The sequence below is a fragment of the Nelumbo nucifera genome, chromosome 8, assembly GCF_055504915.1.
Source record: "Nelumbo nucifera cultivar China Antique chromosome 8, China Antique-T2T, whole genome shotgun sequence".
NCBI classification, from domain to species: Eukaryota; Viridiplantae; Streptophyta; class Magnoliopsida; order Proteales; family Nelumbonaceae; genus Nelumbo; species Nelumbo nucifera.
Window position 1 is genome coordinate 24,875,398 of NC_142656.1, and position 25,432 is coordinate 24,900,829.

The following is a 25,432-nucleotide window of genomic DNA, read 5'->3' on the forward strand; positions in this document are numbered from 1 at the left end:
CTAGATCTGCCAACAGCTTGGCAGATGCTCTAGCCAAGAAAGGACTGAAAAGTCAATTATTTTGGGCACAAATGTAATGTAATCATCAGCATTTTGGGTAGTAGGCTAAGCCTGCATTATATTTGGGATGCATGGCATATATTGTACATAAATCATTCTTTTGATAATTTCCTTCTGTTACCAATCTAAAAAACTTAAAAAATAATAATTATTAATTTGACATTGGAAATTTTCGTATAAAATTATAGTAAAAGGGGTGTATCCTCCCATAGAATCTGGCACTGTTTTCCATCTATTGGAAATTTTTGAAAGAAACAAACAACAGAACTTTTGAGAACAAAATCCATGTGTGAATCAGGTGTTGATTGGTCATAGTGAAAGGATTATTGTTGAGTGAGTTTCCATCCTCAAGGATCTTGATGGCCTTCAATTTTCAAATTCCTGTAATAGCTTGTTCCAAGGCTTTTACCCTTCTTTTCTTTGGATTTGGCTTAAATTCCTTTAACTAGAAGAAGGTGGTTAAATGCCATGTTTCATTATAAGGGTGACTCTGCTGAACTTGTTTTGCAGGTCAATCATTAAAATTTATTGATAGCGGTATTGTTCAATATGACAAAGGTCTTCATGGTCCAGCTGATAAGAGGAGGCGGGTTCAACCACCCAAGGATGGTATCTTTCACGTTTCTTGCCAAGACTAGATGTTTTAGAGCCTGTCATGTCTACCAAAAACTTAGCTGTATTGTTACTAATTCCCACGTTTTAATCAAAGACAAAAGATAATTCTGCTTTTTTTATCAATAACACAATTCATTAATTTCATTAAAAACTTTCAATAATAATTACAAAGAGAAGGACAAACTTTCTTATCTTCCAACTATAACTTGAGCCCCAAGAGAAGGAAAAAGAAAAAGAGAAAGAGAAGGAGAAATAGAAAAATAAAATTACAACTATGTCCAAAACATTGACTCCCTCTCCACCCCTTGTTTAGCTAACCCATCAACAAAAGAATTAGCTGATCTTTTTACCCAGTTGATTTTAACTTCCATTTCTCGAGCCAGCCATCTAAATTTCCTCCTCATATTGCTGTAATTCCATATACCACTGTTGTCTTTATTCAGCCATCCTACCACCACCTTCGAGTCCCCTTCAATTATAAGTTTTCTGGTATTCATCTCCCTGGCTTTCTCGGTTCCTTCCATAACCGCATGGATCTCGGCTCTGAGAGAGTCACCCACTCCAATTGGGCCTGAGAACATGGAAGAAACAACCCCATTCTCATCCTTAAAAACACCCCCAATCCCTGATTGTCCAGGATTCCCTCTACAACTCCCATCAAAGTTTAGTTTTATGAAACCCGCAGGTGGGGGAGTCCAAGACACATTCATCACTGTTTTGGTTTGGGTACTGTTAGCAATCTCATCCCAATTCCTCAACATGTCATCCACTGTATAATCTATGAATAGCTCTAGCGATTTTATCCACTTTACTTCCCTTATAAGGATCAAAGTCCTCAATTCATTAGTACTTCTCTCTACTTCCGAGAAGATCCTGACATTCCTTTCTTCCCATAAAGACCAACAAACCGCAACCCTCAGTCCTCTCTACATAGTCCTGCCTCTTTTCATGTTCCACTTGAAAAAAGGAGAAAACAGATTTTACAAATTTGATGGAGGATTCTAACTACACCCAAATAGGGAGAGAGCCCACTCCCAAATAGACTTTGCAAATTGGCAAGACACCAGTAGGTGAAAACCAGTTTCCCCATCAGCTTTACAAAGAACACACCAGTGAGGGGAGAAACAAGTATTGGGTCTCTTCTTTTGGAGCAGATCACCAGTGTTGAATCTTTCCAGAAAGGTTTCCCAGCAAAAACTACCAACCTTAGGAGGGATTGGTCTACACCAAACTTCATGAACAGGAAAAGGGAGGGCTATAGGACTAGTGGACTGGCTTAAAACTTTGAAGAAAGAGGCACAGGAGAAAGAACCAATGGGGGTGGGGGTCCAAATTCTAGAGTCCACCTTAGCAGGGCCTAAGAAAATATTGTCAAGAAGCTGAAGGAGACTCGAAATGCTGTCAAGGTCTGAGTCTCTCACAACCCTTCTCAAACCTAAATTCCAACCAAACCCAGACGAAGAGAAGCGGGTTATGAAGGAGAAGACTGGCTCATTTTTAAGGTCAGAAAAGGCATATAAAGAAGGAAACTGGTCCTTTAGAGGGGCATTCCCCACCCAAGTTTGTTCCCAAAGTTTTATAGCATTACCTGAATCCAAGTCATACCTAATAAGAGGGGAAAAAACTAGTAACAACTCATGAATGGCTTTCCATCCAATTAGTTCCAACCCATGTATGCTGACTACTATCTTGGCCCATAACTTTTCCTTCTCTAGTGGGAATCTCTACAACCATTTCCCTAGAAGGGCCACATTCCTTTTTCTAATGTTCCTGAGCCCCAAACCACCACTATTTTTACTCCTAGTCACCACCTCCCAACCTACTCTATGGTCACTCTTCTCCTCTCCCGGCTCCCAAAGGAAGTCTCTCATCATCTTTTCCAATTTGTTAGAAACCTTTATTGAAATTTTGAACACTGAAAGGAAATAAATAGGTAAATTTGCTAGAGTAGCCTAATCAGTGCTATCCCCCCACCTATAGAAAGGTAGTTCCTTTTCCAAGAGACAAGTCTCTTTTCAAATCTTTCCACCACTAGATTCCAAAAACTCTCTCTCTTTGGGTTATCATCCAATGGCAACCCCAAATAATTCAAAGGTCACTTTGAGACTTCACACCCTAGCACTTTTGCAATTTCCCTGATCTCACCTTCCTCCATATTCACACCCACTACACAAATTTTCTCAAAATTCACCTTCAAGTTTGACATTTGTTCAAAGAGTTGTATCACCAATTTCAAGTTCCTTATAAACCTCATATGTCCCCCTTCACAGAACAGAATTGTGTCATCTGCAAACTGTAGATGGGTGAGGGGTGTATCCTCCCTTCCAACTCTCCATCCTCTAATAAGACCCCTAGAATCTGCTCCATGGATCAATCTCCCCAGAACATCAACAATCAGTGTGAACAGGAAGGGAGATAGGGGGTCTCCTTGTCTTACACCCCTAATGGTTGGGGAAGAAGTCAACCACTGTCCCATTCACTAATACATAGTAATGACAATTCCAAACACACCCCATAATCCATTTGCACCATCTAGCCCCAAATCCAAATTTAGTCATAACTTTCCTAAAAAATTCCCATTCCACCAAGTCATAGGCCTTTTCCAGATCCAACTTACAGACCACTCCCTTTCTATCCTTTCTGAAATTCTCCACACTCTCATTAGCAATTAGAATTTGATCTGTTATTTGTCTTCCACTCACTAAAGCTCCTTGATTTGGTGAGATGATAGCTGGCAACTAATGAGTTGCTGCTCACCTCAGGAGTCTCTTCGAGGGAGACCCTTCCTCCTATGCAGAAATGAAGAGAAAAGAGAGAGATAGAGAAAGAGAAGTGTGGATTCAATTGCATGTTCATTCATTTGGCCAACCCATATTTATAATGGTTTTGGGTTACAAAATATCTTAACAAACTTTATGCTCTAACGAACTCATGCAGAGGGACCAGCTGATGTGTTGCTTGTTGCAGTTAGGTGCTGAAACGAATTTCGTGTGCTCTTCCTCAGGTAAGTGCAAGTGAGCGGAGGCCTGGGCCTCTGGGTTGGGTTAGGGCCTTGGTTCCCAACAGTTCCCCCTCCTTCAAGATGGGCCTTGTCCTCAAGGTCTAAATCTGGAAATTGATTTTTCAGCTGCCAATATGGTTCCCACGTGGAGTCATGGTGGGGAAGCCCAGTCCAGGTTACCAAGGCTTCTTGTACTATGTTCTTCCCGCGATGAACCCAATGGTAATCCAATATCTTGACAGGTGTGAGGGTAATGTTTCCATCTTCCGTAAATGTTGGGAGATTGTTGCTAATTTTGGTTGGATCTCCCACGGACTTCTTAAGCAAGGAAATGTGAAAAACTGGGTGGAGACGAGCTGTCTTGGGTAGGTCCAGTCGGTAGGCAACATTGCCTATCTTCTCAATTATCTTGAACAGCCCAAAGTAGCGAGGAGAGAGCTTATTACAGGCCCTTTTTGCTACTAAGGACTGTCGATAGGGTTGTAGCTTGAGGTAGACGTAGTCCCCCACCTGAAAGTCGATGGCCCTATGTTTTTTGTCGTACTGTTTCTTCATGAGTTGTTGGGCCTTGTGTAAGTTCTCCTTCAGGAGGCTGAGCACCTTGTCTCGTGCCAACAACTGGGCTTCGACTTCTGCTACTGCGGTTGAACCCATTTCATACAGAAGGATGATTGGTGGTTCCCTTCCAAACACTGCTTTGAATGGTGTCATGCCTGCTGCCGCCTGGAATGTAGTGTTGTACCAGTATTCGGCCCATGGGAGCCACTTCATCCAATGTTTGAGCCTGGAACCCACGAAACAACGTAGGTAAGTCTCCAAGCATCTATTCAGCACTTCAGTTTGTTCATCAAACTGAGGGTGATATCTAGTAGATCGATGAAGCATTGCCCCTTGTAAATGGAAATATTCCTTCCAGAACTGACTGAGGAAGGTCGGGTCCCGATCTGAGACGATTGATTTGGGGGTACCGTGGAGTCTTGCCACTTCTTTGATGAAGGTTTCAGCTACTGAAGCTGTGGTGTAGGGATGTGATAGGGTGATGAAGTGCCCATACTTAGAGAGCCTGTCGACCACCACCATAATCACCGACTTGCCCCCAGAGAGTGGAAGGCCAGTGATGAAGTCCAGTGATATATTTTCCCAAATCTGTGATGGAATTGGGAGGGGTTGCAGGAGCCCAGGAGGGGATTGGGCCAAGTACTTTTGTTGTTGGCATACTGTACACTGTGCTACGTGCTGCTCTACTGTCTTCTTCATGTTGGGCCAATAAAATGTGATGAGAGCCTCTTATAAGTCTGAAAAATACCTGAATGTCCTCCCAACACCGAATCATGATAGAGCTCTAGCAAGGTCTTCTGATGCACTGAATTAGGAGAGAGAACAAATCTCCCTTTAAAGAACAAGTCTGGTCCCTTCATTGTGTACCCCGGTGTAGAGGTGGGGTCTTGCAAATAGCTTTGCCGCACCTTTTCAAGGCTGGGGTCATTTCTGGCCTCCTCTCGTAAAGCTTCAAATAGAGGGTAATGGGGCTGAGAGTGTACTAACAGCAACAACTCAGCCTTCCGTGACAATGCATCCACAGCTCGGTTGGTGACTCCAGGCTTGTATTCGATAAAAAATCAAAGCCCATTAACTTCATTACCCACTTTTTGTGATCTGGGGTGAGAGCTTTTTGGTCGAGTATGAACTTCAAGCTCCTCTGATCAGTTCAGATTATGAACCTTCGACCCAAGAAGTATGGTCGCCATTTATGGACTGCCAGCACTATTGCCATAAGCTCCTTTGTATATGTTGACTGGTTCTGGGCTCTAGTGGAGAGGGCCTCGCTGAAATAAGATATGGGCCTTCCATTTTGCATGAGCACTTCTCCAACCCCCACACCTGATGCATCACATTCAACCACGAAGGTCTCTTCGAAATTTGGTAAGGTTAGGACTGGTGGGCTGGTCATTGCCTGCTTGAGGGAATCAAAAGCCTTCTGGGCCTGCTTCGTTGAGGGAATCAAAAGCCTTCTGGGCCTGCTTCGTCCAAACGAAGCAATCTTTTTTGAGAAGCCCAATTAGTGGGGCTGCTAGTGACCCATAGTTGCATATAAACCTCTGATAGTAGCTGGTAAGGCCCAAAAACCCGCACAGGGCTTTGACTGTCTTGGGCGTCGGCCAGTCCTATACACAGATTATTTTTTCTGGGTCAACCATGACCCGTCCAGCTGCAACCACATGGCCCAAATAATGGACTTAAGTCTGCCCAAAAACACACTTTGAAAGTTTGGCAAACAGTTGGTGCTGTTTCAGCAAGCTCAATGTTTGTTCAAGTGTTGGAGGTGTGAATCCCAATCCTTGCTGTATACTAGAATGTCATCAAAGAAGACGAAAATAAAATGCCGGAGGTAGGGCCTGAAGACATCATTCATGATGGCCTGAAAAGTAGAAGGGGCGTTGGACAGCCCAAACGGCATAATTAGGAACTCATAGTGTCCATCATGACTTCTGAAGGCTGTTTTGTATATATCTTCAGGGTGGACCCAGACTTGGTGATAGCCGGGTCAGAGGTCCATTTTGGAGAAATACTTGGCTTGCCCCAGCTCATCTAATAGCTCATCCACAACCGGGATCGGGAACATGTCCTTGATTGTGATATGGTTCAGGGCCCGGTGATCTACACAAAAATGTCAAGACCCATCTTTCTTTTTAACAAGGAGTACTGGGGACGAGAACGGGCTTGTACTAGGCTGTATCCATCCCTTGTGCAGGAGCTCCTTCACGAGCTTCTCAATCTCAGTCTTTTGGAAGTGCGGGTATCTGTAGGGCTGCACGTTGGTAGGGGCTGCCCCTGGAGTTAGGGGTATGCGGTGGTCTTGGAACTGATTTGGAGGAAGCTGATCTGGGTCTCTAAAGACTTCTGGGGGAATTGGGCTATCACCCTTTGTATGTCATCTTGGTCCTTCTCAGATGGTTGGGCCTCATTTTCTAGCCTTAGTAAAGGCCCAATAGGCACTGGGTCCATCTGCATCAGCAATAGGTGTTCCTTTCCAAATCCCCCTTTTATCATGAAGTGTAGACCTTCCACTAGTGGGCGGGGTATCTCCTGACCTTGCAGATGGCAGCGGAACCCATCGCCATAGAAGTCCATGGTCATATGTCCCCAATCACAAAGGACCGGGCCCAGTTGGCTCAGCCACTGTACACCCAACACTACAGTGGTGTTTGATAAATCTGAAATCTGAAGTCTGAAAAGTTAAAAAGATATTAAAAGTGTCTGAAATCTGAAAAGAGGTATTGATGCTTTTTTACTTTTTAGAGGCTCTGAAAACTTAAGCTTGTTTGTGTTGGACCAAACCTTTAATATCTGAAATGCATTGATTTTACTATTTTACCCCTAGAATAAACTATTTGGTAAATTTGTGCTCAATTTGTACTATTTCATATAAAATAATTTATCAAATTCAAAATAATATTGACATCATACAAAAAATAATAAAATAAATAATAATTACGAAAAATAATTAATAATTAATAAAAACATAATTAAATTATTAAAAATCATTAATCACTATAAAAAATAATAAAATGGTTAAAATTTAACAAAAATTGAAATAATCAATAAAAATTAGTGGTAACTAATTAAAAATTAATGATAACCAACTAAATTATTAGTAAATACATAATAATTTATAATAATTACTAAAAATAATTAATAATTAATAAATAACATAATTAAATTAATAAAAATAATTAATCACTATTAATTAGTAAAACCCTTGACATGGACATGTCAAGCTGTTTGTCTCCTTCCTTCTATTAGACTCTTGGCTTTCATCACAGACGCAAACCCATAACACTCGTTCACTAAACACAGACAAAACCCTTGCCAAATCCCACACAGAAGGTATTCCCAGAAGCCATAGGACACCCCAAAACCCAAGTACCATTGAACAAATCCCATTGTAAGTGTGTGAAACTACTTGCATAGCCTTCTCATAAATAACCTTCTTCCATGGGTTGGATGCAGAAGTAAAACCTTGATGGACTCCCTAAAGATTTCGGCTGTATTCATCACTTGAACTGATTCAAAGACTTGTGCCATTCTTCTTGGCATTGTGGGAAGAACAAAGGAAAGAGTAGGGAAGAACAAGGAAGAACGTCATACGAGTATCTGTTCTGAGTCCATTGGTCTCATCTGTGGCGACATTGGACTGGGGATTTATGCATCAAAACAAGTAGCAAAATACGCATCAAGAAAAAGAAAACAAAATATGCTTCAAAACAAAATATGCATAAATACACATCAAAACAAAAACAAAATACACACCAAAACAAAATACGCATAAACAAACCTTCAAAATAGTAGAGATTATAAATGAACTGTAAAACATAGGAAAGAAGAAGAAGAAGAAGAAGAAGAAGAAGAAGAAGAAGGTACCTTCGATGAAGATTTTCTAGTAGGGTTTTCTTGGGTTTGGGGGGCATCAGGGGTATGTGCATCATTATAGAAAAGTAGAGGCTATTCTTGACCTTTTCATAGCTCATAAACGCGTCTTAGCGCGTTAAGAGCCTCCCCATATGATTAATGTTTCAGATCTGAAATTGGAATTCAGATCTATTTTTAGATGTTGCACCAAATGCGTCTAGTGTCTAAAAAGCAAGTTTTTTAGACACCAAACGTCTGAAAAGTGTTATCAAACGAGCCCTACATCTGCCCTGCTGAAATCCAATGGTTGCAGATCCACAATGAAAGCGTGGTCTTGGATTACTAGCTTTTCGTTTTTACAAATACTTTCACATTCAATGCGATTACCATCCGCCACTCTAACAACAAATGGAGAAGTGTAGAGCACTGTAATACCTAGTTGGCGAGCTAATACTTGTGTGACAAAATTCAGTGTGCTCTCGCTGTCTATGAGAACGGATACCCGCCGGCCTCTGAGCTTCCCTTCAACCCTTATAGATTTGGGGGATGCTAGCTCTGTCAAAGCTTGCATAGAGATCTCGGGATTGTTGTATTGAGTACTGTTCGGTTCCCTTTCCTCCTCAGCTAGTTCCTCATCATCTTCCCCTCCAGTCTCCTCCCATTGTAGCAAGAACATCCTTTGGGTTTTGCATCGGTGACCAGGCCCAAATTTCTCATCACAATTGTAGCATAGGCCCTTCTCACGCCGAGCCTGCATTTCAGCCCAGGAGAGGTGTTTGAAGGGGACTGGGCTCTTAGTTGGCGGTGTGGGTCCTTGGGTGGTCCGAGTGGTTTCCCCAACAGGTCGGATGGGTTCTGTCATGGGCTTAGGAAGAAGCCCATCTTGACGGGATGGGGTTTTTAACAGGGGCCCTGACGGGCGAGTCGTCACCTTCTTTAGTCGGTTGAGTTGCTCCTCTTGCAACCTTGCTAGTCCTATAGTCGCAGACAGAGAAGTGGGCTGAAGGGCCTTCGCTTCTACCTTGATGTCGTCTCTCAATCCTCTGACAAAGCAACTAACCAGCGCCTTCTCCGGCCACCCATGTACTCTGGTGGCTAGCCTTCAAACTCGACTTGGTAGTCTCATACTGTTCCCGTCTGTTTTACCCTAGATAGCATCTTGTCGTAGTCGTCGTACCCAGTAGGACCAAATCATATGCACAATGCCTCCATGAACTCTTGCTATGAAATTTGGGGACGGGAGCATCTGAACCACTGAAACCACAAAATCACCTCCCCTTCTAGATGGAAAAAAGTGATAGTCACACGTTGGAGCCCCTGTACACCATGAATATTCGAAGTACTTCTTGGCCTTGAAGATCCAAGGAATCGGATCTCCCCCGTAGAACGTCGGAAAGTCCAGTTTGGTGATTCTTTCTGGAACATAATTTCCCATCCTGTTGCTACCTCAGCTAGATTCTTAATTGTCACTATCTCGGCCTGCAGCGGGAGTGGCTTTCTCCTTCTGAGATGCGACCATCGACATGGCTTCTTTGATCTCCTTAAGCCCCGTGACCACTTGGTGGAGATCGACTTCATCTTCGATCGTTCAAGCTGGCCAACCTGGCTCTGATACCAATTGATGAGTTGCTGCTCACCTCAGGAGTCTCTTCGAGGGAGACCCTTCCTCCTATGCAGAAATGAAGAGAAAAGAGAGAGAGAGGGAGAGAGAGAGAGAAGTGTGGATTCAATTGCTTGTTCATTCATTCGGCCAACCCATATAATGGTTTTGGGTTACAAAATTTCTTAACAAACTCTGTGCTCTAACGAACTCATGCAGAGGGATCAGTTGGCGTGTTGCTTGTTGTAGTTAGGTGCTGAAACGGCTTTCATGTGTTCTTCCTCAGGTAAGTGTGAGTGAGCGGAGGCCTGGATTGGGTCTGGGCCTTGGTTCCCAACAACAACACTTCCTTCAATCTCAAAGACAACACCTTTGCAAGGATCTTATGCAAGCTATTTACCAAGCTGATTGGCCGGAAGTCCTTTGGATGCAATGCATCTTTCTTTTTTGGGACCAAAGCTAGAAAGGTGGAATTCACACCTGGGTTAACCACTCCTCTCCTATGAAATTCCTAAAAAACCAACAAAAGATCATCTTTCACCGTATCTCAACAGTCTTGGTAAAAAGCCATTGTGAAGCCATCCGGTCTTGGAGCTTTTGTTCTATCCATAGAGAAAACAGCCTCCTTAATAGCTTCCAACTCAAACCTTCTCTCCAACCTTCTCCTGTTATCATTTTCTACATCTAGCCAGTCCAATCCTTCTAACCACACCCCCTACTTACAGGCCTTCTTAGAACGGATTTAAAGTGTCCAACAAAGGCTCCTGCAATCTCATCTTCTTGTGTTAACTCAACTCCGTCTATTTCCAGTTTGGAGATACAATTTCTCCTTCTCCTCCCATTTGCCAAATAATGAAAGGAATTGGTATTTCTATCTTCCTCTTGTAGCCATTTACATCGAGATTTTTGCCTCCAGCTAATTTCCTCTTTATGTAGGCAGTCCTCAAGTTGACTTCTCAAACCTCTTCTTTGTTCCTTGTCTGTCTCTCCAAAGTCTCCCCTTTCATCTTGTCCATCAAGGTTCTCTTTCTTTCTTCAAGCCTTCCAAACTCCAATTGATTCCACTCCTTGATCTTTGCTTTCAAAAATTGTAGCTTCCTATGGAACCTCATCCCCTCCCAATCCACCACTAGGTTGCACTTATACCACCACTCCCTTACTTTTAGTGAATCTAGGATGGAGCAACTACATATTCTCAAACCTAAAGGGGGCAGGTCCACCATTCCTCCTTTCCTCCTTGCAAATCACTATAGGCCAATGGTCAAAGGTCAATCTTGGAAGAGCCCTAGAGTCTAAATTTCCCCAATGCTCTTCTCAATCCAAAGAGAACAGAAACCTATCCAACTTGGTGCAAGTGGGCCTCGATTGGAGATTTGACCAAGTGAATGTCTTATGGGCTAATGGTATCTCTTTGAGTTCAAAGGCATCCCACAAACTGGTTAAACTTCCTTATACTAGTTGTCACCCTCTGATTAGTATTATTGGTTTCCTCTATGAATCTAATCACATTGAAATCCCCACCCATGCACCAAGGCCCATCCCAAAGTCCTCTAATATCAGCCATTTCCTCCCACAATTCATTTTTTTCTCTGTAATCATTTGGCCCATAAACGTTTGTGAGCACCCACACAAAATCATCCGCTTGTTGCTTAAACTTAATTGAGATTGAGTATTTTCCAATCAGTTCCTCCAGACCTTCCACCACACCCTCTTCCACATTGTCACTATCCCCCCTGAAGCACCCGAAGAGAGAGCAGCCACCTAGCTAATCCCCCTGGCTTTCCAAATACTTCTTGCTCATCTATTATTAAACTCCATTCTCTTGGACTCCTGCAATAATACAATGTCTGCGTCATACATCTTTATTACCTCTCTGATTGTCGCTCTTTTCCTCGCACTTCCTATACCCCTCACATTCCAACTAAGAATCTTCATAGGCACTTCTTCTTTAAGTCCATTCTTCAACAAACCACTACTTACCCCCTTTCCTCCTATCTCCTTTTACCCCAAACGACATCTCTTTTAAGCCTCTCAACTTCACTCAGTTTTCTTTTCTTTATTTTAATTTCCTTCTCCTTCTGTAGGCCACCTTTCAAAACATTCAACTCTTCCTTTCTACATCCCAGTTTCCCCACAAATTCTGCTATCAAGTCCTCCCTATTGGATTCCTCCACCCCTGTCCTCTCTAGATATTCCCCTCCATTTCTCCCCTCCTCTCCTCCCCTTCCACCTGATCCCTCCCCTCTTCTCTCCTCTATATTCTTTGTCCGCATCATATTTTGTTCAACTTCACTAAAATTTTTTTCAATAATTTCCCACACTTTCTCATTCCTATACCTTCCTTCCAACATCTCCCCACAGTCCTTCACTCTCCTTTCCATACACTTTCACTATATCAGGTTAGGTGATTTTGTGCTTCACGTCCAAAAAGAAATTTGATTAGGAAGGGCTTAAAGGAGCAGAGATTTTTCCAAGATGTAAAAAATTATACAACTCGTATGGAATGCTCTTGCTTGTATGGCTATCACTATAGCTCACTGGTCATGCATTCAATCAAAATTAGATTCCACAATAAAATGGACTCAATTGATCAAAACATATATGATATATTACCAATCATAATAAATCCATAGATGGGAGGGAGTTCAATATTTATAATTACAGGATTTCCATATACTACTCATGACTATTCTAATTTAGTTGGTTAAATTTACCATAACCATGAGAGTACTTGAACTCTTGGTTCCATTATGGTATTGTCAGTCTAAAAATGATTTTTATGACTCTTTTCCAGATCAAACTCAAGGAAGACAACAGATTGTTCAGTCTGCTAATAATCTTCTCGCACCAGCACTTAACAGTGGTACATCTATCTGACACACTGGCTGTAACTTACATTTTAGAAAGTAGTCTATTATGGCACTCATATTGTGGATAGTTGCAGTTAGGTCCACCTCACTGGCAGAGAGGAGAGCAGTTACTCAAGCTATTTCTAGGAATCCTCCATTACCACAAGGTAAGAGGAAAACAAAACCAGTTTTGCAACTTGCAAGACCTGCCTGACCTGGATGATCTCTGTCCTGAGACCTGGCAGCAAAACCAGATGAAGAACAAGTCAGGTCCAGGATTTTTTTTCGTTTTTTTTCAAGAAAAGGTTAGATATTACATTATTTATATTTATTCATGTCTTAAATATGTCTAATAGATAGTTTTATGCATATTTCGAGATAATTTTCACTTTATATATAAAATATAGCTGGGCTGACTGTTTACTGTCTGGCCAGTTGGACCATTTCATGAGAACCAATTCCTTGCACAGCTATTTCCCAGATTTTGAGACAAAACCACCAATAAATTTTCCATTGTCCATCTACCCTATCTGCAAACAATATGAAATTTCCAGATAAAGTCCATGACTTGTCTGATTTTGTGTTTACTTTCTTGTTGCAAATTATTGAAACTACTGGAAGGTTCTAGGTCCTGACATGCTTTGTGTCTTTCAAATGGCTTGTTGTAACTATTTGTAGCGCCTGCTGAAGCTCAAGAAAATCGGCCTGCTCAATCCACTAATAATCTTCTTGGAGAAGCTGTTAGTTGTATTATATAAGATACCCTCACTTTTGCTCACTTCCAAATATGAATGTAGATTCCATTAAGAAATTAATTTACTCATGTATTGCCTTCTTGCAGTCAAACCAATCCCAGTGCCAGATATAAGTAAGCTTCTTCGAACTACCAACATTCCTCGAGGACGGCGAGGTAGGAAGGGCAATAGCCAACCAACAGCAACTACTCCCCCGATTACAAGTAAAAGGTTCACTCCTCAATCTTCCACTGCTCCATCCTTGTCCGTAAGGCAGACTGATCCTGTCCACCATATCAAGTGGAAAGGTATCTCCATCATCTCCTTTTTCAGGTTTCTAGCATGTTAAGATTTTAGAATCTGCTCACATATTCTGGATTTAAAGCCTAAACTTCCTTGTGGATTTTCTTCTTCAATGTGGTACACATGGTCACCAATTTGGACAATCCAAAATTGCCTCATCCTTTGGTGATGGAAGCCAAGGATTTATGCTCATAGTTTTCAAGGCACCAAAGTGAGGCTGGGCGTCAGGGGGGGGGTGCCTTGTCGCCTAGGCGGTGGATTTTTTTTTTTTTTTGTAGAAAACATAGATCCTAGGGTAGTTCCTTATGTACCATAGCCATATTTCCTTAATAATTATTCATAATTTTCATAAGAAAAGTATAGAGTTCATGTTAAAGTACAGAAAATCAACATATTCATGAGAAAAAAAAGAAGGAAAAAAAAGTCTTTGAGGGTTCAATACAGCATTTAGCAATGTTTGTATTGATTAAACCCTAACAAATAAGAAAATAAAAAGAAATTAGTATATAAACACACAAAATGAATATTTTAGTTTAATAGTGCCTATTTTATAATTATAATATCAAAAAATAAATAATAAGAAAGTATTTTACCATACATAGTACAAAACTGCTTGGCAATTAGGCGAGGTGAGCCTCAAAAGCGCCTTGTCGCCTAGGCCCCCACCTAGGCATCACCTTGACAACTATGTTTATGTTGTTCTTTGTTTACCTGATTAACTGCCAAGTCAAACAGTTTGGATGTTTATCCAAACAAAGGCTTCTATCAGGATATTTGTGTTTGTCATAACAGTGGTAATTTACCCTCTGCGGGTTCCAGCTATGGTCTTGAAACTGCTTGAGTGATTATGGACACAGCCTTCTAGCTTATCTGGGTTTGTCAAAACAGCATAAAATTTTTTTCTCGTTCAGCTTGTGAAATTCTATGGTATTTGAAAGATTTGGATTGATGACATAAATGCATCCAAATATATGGTACAAAAGGATGAGAATTTCTAAAATGGGGTAATTTTGGGTTTTGATGTAAAAGCAAGGATTAAAATATCAATACAATAATTAGAGGGTCCCAGAAAAGTCTTAGACCCTTTAAACTTTTAAAAATATGTGTCGATGTATCCAACCGTATCTGGACACACCAATATTGATATGATACGCCTGATATGACTAGAAGTGTCAAGCTTAATCTGTTCCACATAAATGCTATACTATTATGATTATGTGATTTTTTTATTGTTAGAATAATTGGTTGTGATAATAGTTGGGACAGGGATCATGAATTAATTGTGGTAATAAACTTTGCACAGGTTTCGTAGAAGAATCCCCTCAACGAAAGAAAGAGAAATGTGGTTTATGCAAAATGAATATCGAACCTGTACCAATAGGTTCTTGGTCCCAAACTTCCAGTCATCAAAAACCTGCAGTTTTGCCATGCAGGCATACTTTTCATGCTGACTGTTTAGAGCTCATCACCACCAAGGAGCAGTCAAAAGACCCTCCATGCATTTCTTGTGCCCTTGGCGATGTCCCAAGCCCTCCCAAATGACTGCCCACTCATTCACTTATTTTGTTCCCCTTATGAAAATTTTGTTCTGTAGTTTGTTGGCAGCAGCTGAATAGTGGTGGAAAGGATATAACAACAAATGTAGATACATAGGTGATATTGAAATTGAGTCTGATAACAGTGTACATAATCTGTAAATCCTCATAGCAGGAGTCTCTTGATTAATTGGGAATAGATTCTGCTTACAGAGGTAGCAAGTTTATACAAAACTTCTTTTATCAGCATAGAAATAATGAGTGAGACTATACAAGTGTAATTGTTATACTACGAATTTTTTTCTGAATATGTATTTGTTTCTGAATGATTCTAGATATCCAATCTGCAAGCAGTCTTTTGCCAACGTCGAGTATTAAATAAATAATATGTAACTAATTAAGAAAATTGTTGAGCCAAGACAATTCTACCTTTCAAGGGGCACACAGACGCTGCTGAGCAATGGTTGTCTCTTTAGCTTGTTATTGATGCTACTGAGCAATGGTTGTCTCTTTAGATTATTAAGTTATTATAAGTATATCCTTGTGGAATATGCAATTCTGTTTCTCGTACTTGTGTGGAATTTTGATGGCAATACAGTTACAATCATAAAGCCAAGTTGGCAAAGAATTGTGTTTGTGACACCATTTCCTCTCGGACCCTTAACCCTGGCTGAAATGTTGGGTTCTTTCCTTGGATTAGTGTCTTTTTTTATTATTTATTTATTTATTTATTTTTCTTTTTTCTTTTTTTTTTTTGGGGGGGGGGGGGGGGGACTGTAGATTAGTATCCTGTACTTTGGGCCTAGTTTCACTTTGGTCCCCAAACTTTAAAATGTGTTAATCTAATACCTAAACTTCCAAAACATGACAATTTAGTACCTACCGTTAATCAGCCGCCAGTTATGTGTATCACATGACATCATGTTTGACTTAAAACCTTTGAAAATATCAAAATTACCCTTAAGAATAAAACACTGATCATCCTCTTCTTCATCAAGAAGATGAAATAGAGGTTTAAGTTTTAGGTATCGAGTTTTGCATGGGAATGGTAGTGCTTGCAGCCATTAAACCTGGGGTATGGGAGTGGGAGGAGTTGAGAAATAGAGATCTAAGAAAGAGAAGCAGAGAGATGGTTCAGACTTGAGACTTCTTAGGAGAAGGGCATTTGGATGGTTGATAAAGAAAATTATGCGACACTTGAAGGGCATTTGTCTTTTCACATGCCACTTAATGGCTGGTTAACGGTAGGTATTAAGTTGGCACATTTTGGAAGTTTAGGCACTGGATTGGCGCGTTTTGAAGTTTGGGACCAAAGTGACACTAGGCCTAAAGCACAGGGTACTAATCTCCAAATTTCCTTTTTTTTTCTAGTAGAAACCTCAGATTAGAGTAGATACATTATCCATGAAGGTTGTTGATTTGTGCTGGTTACTCTTATTTAGTGTATTATTGACCCTGTAAACTAATATGTATCATACCAATTCTTTGAACCTTTGGTGACATGCAATTTTGTATGGATACTTTAAACCTTCCATTGAATTAGCATTTTCCAGCAACTTTAACTCAATTTTCAACCAAACTTTTTTTTTCTGGTTTGGTTGGAAAGGGTTGACCCAACTCAGGCTTGGGCCATGGGCTGTGTCGGGCCAAATCTGAAACAAAAATAGGTCAGAATTTACACTCAAATCATTTGCACTGCCATAGTTTTGCATCATTGCAAATTTATTTACACTGCAACCGAACACAGCAAGTTCAAAATGATTGGCAAACAGAATCCATCTGAACCAACTGAACCTCAAAACAGAATCTACTCAACTAAAGCGTTTATAGAGCTAGAAGGGGTTATATTATCAAATCCCGACCATGTTCAGTTGTTTGGACATGAGGAGTAGTGGATGGCATCCAATCCAACCAAGACCAATGCTTTTGCTTCTAACACTTTTAGCGTCTTCTCCTCCGGTAAGATTCCTAAATTTTTCTGCAATTTGAACTGTGACGGCCTGTATCAGGTAACACGCTCACTAGAGATGCATCAATGTTGATGAGGAAGAATTCTACGATTATGCGATGAATTTGTCATGGAACTAACTTGACTTTGATCTGTCCAATGTCAGATTTCCCAAAAACTTGACGTTTTGGAATTTGCTACGGATTCAAGGAAGCATTTTGGAACACAGATCATTGAATTGAATAAGTTACAAATTGCAATGGCTAAAACTGGGTTATAATAAAGGGTTATTTATTAGAACACCGCCTATAGTTTCACAAATTTACTTAAATTTATCATATAATTTGCATTTACTAAAACACTTCTTATAGTTTGTAATGCATGGATGACAATTTTCCCCATAAAATTAGGGCCCACCCTGCTCTGAATGGGGTGGGTTTTCCCCAATCTTAAGCGGGATGGGAAAAATATTCTTGCCCCGAACTGGGGACGGAGCAAGGATGGGATTTGCATATAATTCCTCAAACTCGATGGCAAACTAGTAAAATATTTATGGGTCTAGTATTAATTTCTATAATACTTCTAAGCTACTCCCAAATTTTTAAAACATTAAGATCCCATAATTTTATTTTTTATAATACTCCCAAATTGTCATAATCCAATTCTTAAAATACCTCAAATTTCCATACCAATAAGATGTATTTTAGGTGGTTGGTAAAATACTTCTAATAAGATGCATTTACTTAATCAACTTTTCATTAAAAACTATTCGTTTTGCCATATGAAAATAGCATTATGATCACCTAAACTGAGTGAAAAATGTTTTAGGGCATGGACACATGGTTATGGGTATCAATCTATGGCTGTTTATTCCAAAAGTATCCCTAATATTTTTTTTTATAGAAAATAAGAGGTCAAATTTCTTAAAGTACCTCTAAGGTTTTGTAAATTAATGAACTCTACCCTTAATGTTTACATATTGTCTTAAAGTGCCCCCCAAGTTTTCTAACAATTGTCATCGTTGTTAAATCTTGACAAAAATGATGAAATATCAAATTTACCCTTCCATTAAATCATGTTTCAAAAGAATATCCGCTGCAATACACGAAGAGGAGAAACTCCATTACCTGCAATAGTTACATGGCAACCTTGCAACCAATAGTAGGACGGTGCAGGAGACTTTTTTTTTTTTGGTAAAGGATGGTGAAGAAGATTGTTTCATGTATAAGTGGTGCATATGGTAAAAAATGATGGGTTAAATAATTAAACTACCCTTATGGTTTAGCAAATGAATACAAACCTGTCCTACTATTTAAGAAATTACTTAAAGAACCTGGGACATTTCTGACAATAGACAAGCAGTTAAATCTTGATGGAAAAGAAAAAATGACTATATTGCCCTTCCATTAAATAAAGAGGTAAAAATTATGAAACACTAAGAAAGATAATAAAAACAAAGAAAGAAGGTGACAACTGCAAATCCTAGTGAAAGAAAAGAAAAAACTCTCTAAGTGCACTGAAACATCACGCCTTTGTAAAACCTCGATAAGAGAAACCCAGAAATATCAAATCCATTATGGGGGCTGTAATTTCAGAATTCTGAAGTGTGCTGCAATCTTCTCCTAAATATCAATTATGGTGGGATTCTGATAAAAGGGCATGGGCTTTGTTCTTCTAAAGCAAAGAAATTTGTGAGCTTCATAGAGAATGAGAATTTGTGAAGGGACTAAGTAGGGAGGTTGAAGAGATCGGGGGATTCACTAGGGTTTCTGAGGACAATGAGGAAGGGTCACAAAGGGGAGTGAAGGATCTTCGCAGGTCAGCAATGGTGACCTAATCCACCCAAAATCATTGTTCATCTCTTCAACTTTGTGATGAGAATAGGGGCGGCGGCTACAAGTTCTCTCTCCGACCTCTTCTCTCTCTCTCTTTCTCTCCTTCCCCTTCTTTTTCTTCTCTTCCTCTCAGTTCCGTCATCTCCGTTCTCCTTTCCTTCTTTTTCTTCTTCTTCCTCTCAGTTTTGTCATCTCCATTCGGATGACATTATGGGCATTCTTGAAATAGACAATATCAAGGATCTCAAGCCTCTGAATTACCGTCTTCTAATCACGGTTGTTAAAGTTAAAGAGAAGATTGCTAGTGGCTTGCTACTGACAGAGGCAACAGAGGAGAAACCTTCCATTGGCACGAGTGAAATTCTGACTTCTGAGGACCACTATAGATAGTCACCTTCCTCATTAGGGACTTCGGCTGTGGCGAAGATCTTCCCGAAAAAATTCACAACCCTTATCGACCTAGATTGAGGTATTGACTCAGTACTTTGAAGGCAGATCACTCTATGTTATTTTTTGATTGTAGGGATGCCATTAACACAGCAAGATGATCTATCTTATTTTCTGATTCCACGAGGATCACTTTCATCCCAGTTGGCAAACTCAAATCACAGCAAACTTAAGTCCCACCAACAATCGAACTTAAGGCCAAAATCTCACAGGTAAATTCTGTTTTCATCGTCCCCTCTTCCGTCGCATCGATTCCCTTGAATCCTCTCTAAACCAACTCTCTGTTTCTCCTCCACCTCCTTCAAACTCTCTCTGAGACATTGTTGGTCACACCATCCAAACCCATTTCCATTCCTTTTTGTTGGAAAACCCCAATCTAAAGCCATTGTCCCCTTGGCTCCGGCGACGGTTGAAGTTTTTCTTTCCTCTTTTAAAAGAATAGGTCACCAAAGGACGAAGGATATTTTGGGCCATAAAAGGGTAATTTAGGCATTTTAAAAAAAATAAAAATGTCATATGGCATTATATGCTAGCGAATATTAATGGCAACCTAACTGTAACGGTAAGGGGTGATTGTGTCCATTGTTGGAAATGTCCTGAGTACTTTAAGTAATTTTTTAAACAGTTGGATGGATAGGTTTTATGTAAAGTTGTGAAGTATCAGATTGTTTTATGACCCCGCTGCAACTTCTGACCGATTGATCGTTTATGCCACTCACATCCTTAGTGCCATTAAACTAAGGTTTTTAAAATTAAACCGGACAACGAATCAATTAGAGGTTCGGTTTTTGGGTTGAATGGTTCAACTGTTCAAACTGAATGAACGACCTGTTTTGATATAAAAGTAAAAAATTAAACAAAATAAAAAACAACCAAAAACATTGGATGATTCAAATGGTTTGACCACCCGATCAAATCAATGGTTTTGGCAAAATAATGGTTCTGGGGTAAAACGAAATTGGTCATATAATCGATTCCTGATTTTTCCTATCCAATCATCCGGTCTGATCCGGTTTTTAAAACATGCAAACTCACCTTTGAAGCTGATGCAGAGAGATGCTCTTCTAGTTGCAATCTTGCAAAGAGCATGTAACAAACAAGAACCCTAGAATGAATTTGTAGAGAAAGAGAGAGAGAGTTGTGACATTAACGTGGAAGATACCAGATAGGATGGAGGTCTTGGTCCAAGCTTTAGGGAATCTAAGCGGAAAGGGCATTTTTTATCATAAAAGGGTATTTTGGGAATTTTTGAAAACTATATCAATTATGTGATGTCATATGTCCAGAGTATATGACATAAAGCTAATGACGGAAGTTTTAGACAATTATTAAAAAACATGAAAATACTTTAAGACAATATAGAAATAATAAGGGTAGAGTTGGTCAATTTAATAAACCTCAAAGGTCCTTTAAGAAATTTGCCCAAAATAAAATTGATCAAATAGAGATTGTCCATATTTTATTAGGGGCAAAAATGACATTTTTGTTTTTAATTTCTTTTAATTAAGTTTATTCAAATTAATGTTAGGGCTAAAATTGTTATTTTAATGGAAGGTAGATTCCTTAAAAATTGATTGTAAACCATAAGGAATGTGTTAGTAAAACATAGGATAGGTTTTAGTAGTTAATGAAATTAAATTTATCCATTTGTGGTTGCGATGTTATGTGGATAAACATGCACAGAGATTCTGTGGGCAGGAGATCCGGACTCGGGTCGCTCATCACTCAGTGAAGTTCTTGTAATAGAAAACAGAATTGGCTCCGTATCATGAAATCATCAATAACCGAATTCACATCTCCGCTCCACAATGTCTCGCCCATACTATCATCGGGAGGTATTCTCAATACACGGCGGAGATGCGCTGTAGGGCGTTATGGGGCGGAGATGTAAAATCTCTCTATCCAACTGCTGCGAATATTCTCTCAATACCCCATCTAACAATCCTACTAACCGGTTACGTAAGCTTTGTTTGAGGGGTCAATGGACATAACGGAGGGTGTTATGCGTCAATTTCCACCTCCGTATCTGGTTACAACTTACAACCCAACTCCACATCTTAGAATACAACTTGACCAAATAAACATGATCTCATAAATGTTTAAATATGCGTTTTTTTACTATAATACCCTTGTATCCACGCGTGTCCAGCAGGAAGTGTAACGTACGAAATTAATGATGTATTGTTATCTATTCCACGTGGCAAGATTGGTGGTTTAGATCGAAGTTAAGGTTAAGAGTAAATAAGCACGTGTTTTTTTTCATTATGAACGGTTGGGATGAAGGCACGTCATTCTCAAATTGTCGTCTAACAAGGGGAGAATGGGACCCGCTGAGGGGTAGACAGAGAGACAATACTCATCATCGCTCATCAGATATTTTATATTTTTTTCAGCACCAAAAGCCAACGCCCGTTAGCTTGTCAACTCGCGTGTCCAGAACTCGGGAAAGAAATCTAATCTTCTTTCTCTCTCTGCCTCTGCATCGTAAATAACGACCATCGAAGCCGGGAAGAAGGAAATAGCAGGAAAGGAGACGAAGATTGCCAGAGTGAGAGAGAGAGTCTCTCTCTACGGGGCTCTGTTTGTTATAAATGTGAACTGTGGAGTTTCTTTCGAATTTGGAGCTGGAGTAGATACCCCCTTTTTTTTCAGATGGAAGCACCGAATTCGGATAGGGAAAAGAGTGACGGGTCATTGGATGGATTCTCTCCAATTACTCCTACGCGGATTTTCTGGAATTCTCGGAAAAGATCCGGTAATTTTAAATCCCCCTTCTAATTTGTCTTCTCTCTCTCTCTCTGTTTGTGAAAATTTGCATGATTTAGAGATACCCATATATCCATTTGTTGGAATTGATCAGAGTTCATTTTGGAACTGTGATGGGTTTCTGGCTGAACTTTAGAGTTTAGTCTGAGAGATGAGACCAAGATCTGTTGAGCTTTAGTTCTGTATATTTTTTGCGTTTGTAGCCAATTAGAAAATTGTCCGTTTGTTTGGTGACAGTTTTACTTAGAATGCTGGTTGCTTCAACCCATGGTGCGTAATACGAAAGGCTTCAAAACACTCTTCCTTCGTTTTACAGTGTGTCTTTTCATAAATAGACGTTGACGTCGTGAGTTCGTTTGCACTAGTGCAAAAGTATGGAACTACAAATGATTAAGTGCAAATTTTGATTTACTTTTGTTTCAACTTTCAACTTTCCACTTTCCACTTTTGCTTTATGCTGCTTGTATTTTGTAAATTTGTTTACCAAAACCGATGCAAAGTAAATTAAAAGCCATAGCAAAAGTGGACCAAAATTTGCACTCATGCATTTGTAGTTTGTACTAATGCAAACAAACAGAGCCATTGCTCTTAAAACTTTCTTTCTCTCCAAGAGAAAAACATGGGATGACTGGGATCTGATGCTCAAATTTGATCTTCTTTAAGATACCCAGAAGCAGAAGCTCTTCTATTAAACTCTACAACCACCATTGACACAACGGTTTCTGAATTTTGTTTTGTCCTGTTTGCTTTTCCAGTAGAGAGTAGAGACCATTGGTTCCAAGTCTTTACTTCACAAAAGAAATCTAACATGATGGCAGTTGCCATTTGCCAACAGCAAGTAGTAGGAGTCTAGATAAGGCAACAGAAGAAGCACCCAACAAAGCTGAGGAGCCTCCAAAGACCACTGATGCCCCAGTTCAGGACTCGCCTACAGCCACTGTAGTTCTTTCAGAGCGTCGAAAGGCTCTCTTCGAACCACTGGAGCCAACAATGAATATAAATGGCCGTCGACCCTCTGCTGAGATGTTACTCCCTCCACCTGATTTTGATTCCACGACCTATCCTCGAGGCTGGTTGATTGGGAAGAAAAGGAAGCTCGTAAATGTGGATGTGGTCGAGAGCATGCGCAGGATTGCAATTCAGGAAATGAACAGAAAGGTGGGTAGCTTATCATCCTTTATGAATGGACAGGAATGGAAAATGGGTAATTTTTTTAAGTGATTCTTGGCCTGGTTATGAAGTGCAGGATAGGGAGATTGATGGGTTGAATGAGCAATTGGAAGAGGATGCACGATGCCTTGAGCATTTGCAACTTCAGCTGCTGCAAGAACGCAGCAAACGGGCAGATGTAGAGAGGGAGAATAACATGTTGAAGAACCAAATCTCCATGCTGATGAACATGTTGCAGGAGAGTGAAGCTGTTGATGAAGGGACAGAGGATTCTTGATAAATATCTATTAGTTAATTTGTTGTTTCCCCAACCCAACCCATAATAGTTGGGATGAAGCTTTAGATGAGATAGAGATTAATTTGTTGTATGTTGTTAAATTCATATGTGCATACATTGGCGTGTATGTGGCTGTAAATCATTCTGTGAATACTTCATCATGCTGTTAGTATGTGTTTCTACATAAATTTGAACAAGAAAAGTAAATGAAATTATTATTTGGATTATTTGATTATTTATGAGTTCTATGGTGCTGCTTCCCATCAGAAGATTCATGACATGGTAAACCACAAAACGACATTTTCAGTTAAAAGTTCCAAGGGCAGATACATAATTGTTACAATGGGAAGTTGAGAACCCTGATTTATTATTTACATGAACATGCAGAAACAAACTAAAATGGAACTACTAGTCTACTGCTAACAACCAGCTCCCTATAGAGATCAGGAATCATCATCAAAATAAATCTCCGAATCCTAGAACTTTGATGGGCTACATGCATATTAACATTTATGGGAGAGAAAATGAAGCCCCCAATACATCTTTTACATAACGAAGTATAGTCCACGGTGGGATTAAAGATCGTTATCTAGCTTGATTTTCTCCATCCTCTGAGATATGGAACAAGAACTGCGGCAGAGATGCGATGCGGGGTAGATTAAGCAGCATATCACCAACCGAGTCCTTCCTAGATATAGATGGTTGCTGCTTGCATCCAGAGACATCATTGGACTCACCCTTGGTCGCTGGAGTATCATCACCGAGAACCTTGTTCTCGCAGGTTGAGTCAGGGACTGAAATAGGTTGACCATCTTTGCCATCATCAGGTCCATCTAAGTCATCATTACCTTGATTGTTCTGAGCAAACGCAGGATCCTTCTGTTGCAGACAGCAAAGAGAATTGACTCTAGATATGAGGGATTGAGAATTGACTCTTGACATTAGGGATTGATCATCAGAACCTGATGCAAGCTGAGAATCACCAAGTAGGTATTGTGCAATTAATCTCCTCAAGCACGTCCCTGTTTTGCAATTCTTCACCAGAGAAAAGTGAATTTCCAGATGTCCTGTTCAGATAAGCAATTGCCGATGTGGTTCACCAGGTCAGTCGTTGACATTGATGGATGTATTCCAGGCACTTTGATCTGACCCCAATAGATTAGCTCCCTTGATTCTTCATGGGCATCCATCACTAGAATAAGAAAGACAAGTTACAGACGAAGTAAGACACTTAAAAGTATTTTTTTTCTTTAATTGGCAAGACACCGTGAAGTATTGACGTCCGCAACCCAATAAATACATCCGGCCCCCAACAAGGGAGGAAAGGGAAAGGGGGACCATCACAACATAAATTTTGATGGATACACCCTTCTACACACTTTTAGATCTAAAGCTACACATGTCAATTAGGTTATGCTCTACGACATCATCAGTTTAGGCTCCATATGAACAGATTTTTCTTGGAGGTTTGAAGATTATAATAGAAGGCCCCAAATAATACGGGAAAGAAGATTGGATGATTGGTCTATCCCATCTATAATTAAGCCCTGCATTCGAAATGGCTTCAAGAAGATTGGATGATGGTTTTTTTTCAATTTAAAAATCCGGTCGTGTGTCAACAACAGACAGAATTTAAAACACCTTGGAAATGGTTTCAAGAAGGTGAGCCTTTCACTATGACCTCATTTGGATGCAACGTGTTTTGATGTTGTGCAATCCGGGCATTCCTATCTATTTGTTGACTGGCTCCTAACTGGCAACGGACAGTACCTAAGGAGAAGACGGTGAAGGATTTTCGGGGGACTTGCTATGTGGGAATACTTCGATGCTTAAGTTAGAACGCTGGAGAAAGTAGTAAAGAGTGTAGGTCGCGCTAAATCAC

At 40.1% G+C, this 25,432-nt stretch overlaps 2 protein-coding genes across 6 annotated transcripts in view; both read left to right on the forward strand.

The window, feature by feature from the left end:
* Positions 1 to 15,439, forward strand: part of LOC104609193 (uncharacterized) — a 31,599-nt gene extending 16,160 nt beyond the window's left edge. For 2 of the 5 annotated variants that reach the window (XM_010275445.3, XM_019199733.2), the window contains 6 exons: positions 571 to 669; positions 12,481 to 12,549; positions 12,631 to 12,702; positions 13,214 to 13,282; positions 13,377 to 13,577; positions 14,876 to 15,439. In XM_010275445.3, coding sequence (XP_010273747.1) covers positions 571 to 669; positions 12,481 to 12,549; positions 12,631 to 12,702; positions 13,214 to 13,282; positions 13,377 to 13,577; positions 14,876 to 15,114 — 749 coding nt within the window. In that variant the 3' untranslated portion in view covers positions 15,115 to 15,439. Of the gene's footprint in view, positions 1 to 570; positions 670 to 12,480; positions 12,550 to 12,630; positions 12,703 to 13,213; positions 13,283 to 13,376; positions 13,578 to 14,875 lie in introns of those variants that run through there. The other 3 variants (XM_019199734.2, XM_019199735.2, XM_019199736.2) reach the window with 3 other exon arrangements.
* A 6,294-nt stretch (positions 15,440 to 21,733) lies between these two features.
* On the forward strand, positions 21,734 to 23,777 carry LOC104609194 (protein HEADING DATE REPRESSOR 1-like). Its single transcript, XM_010275450.3, has 3 exons — positions 21,734 to 22,092; positions 22,939 to 23,261; positions 23,350 to 23,777. The coding sequence occupies exons 1-3, from the start codon at positions 21,990 to 21,992 to the stop codon at positions 23,548 to 23,550; spliced, it is 627 nt and encodes a 208-aa protein (XP_010273752.2). The 5' UTR covers positions 21,734 to 21,989; the 3' UTR covers positions 23,551 to 23,777.
* The last annotated feature ends 1,655 nt before the right edge of the window (positions 23,778 to 25,432 follow it).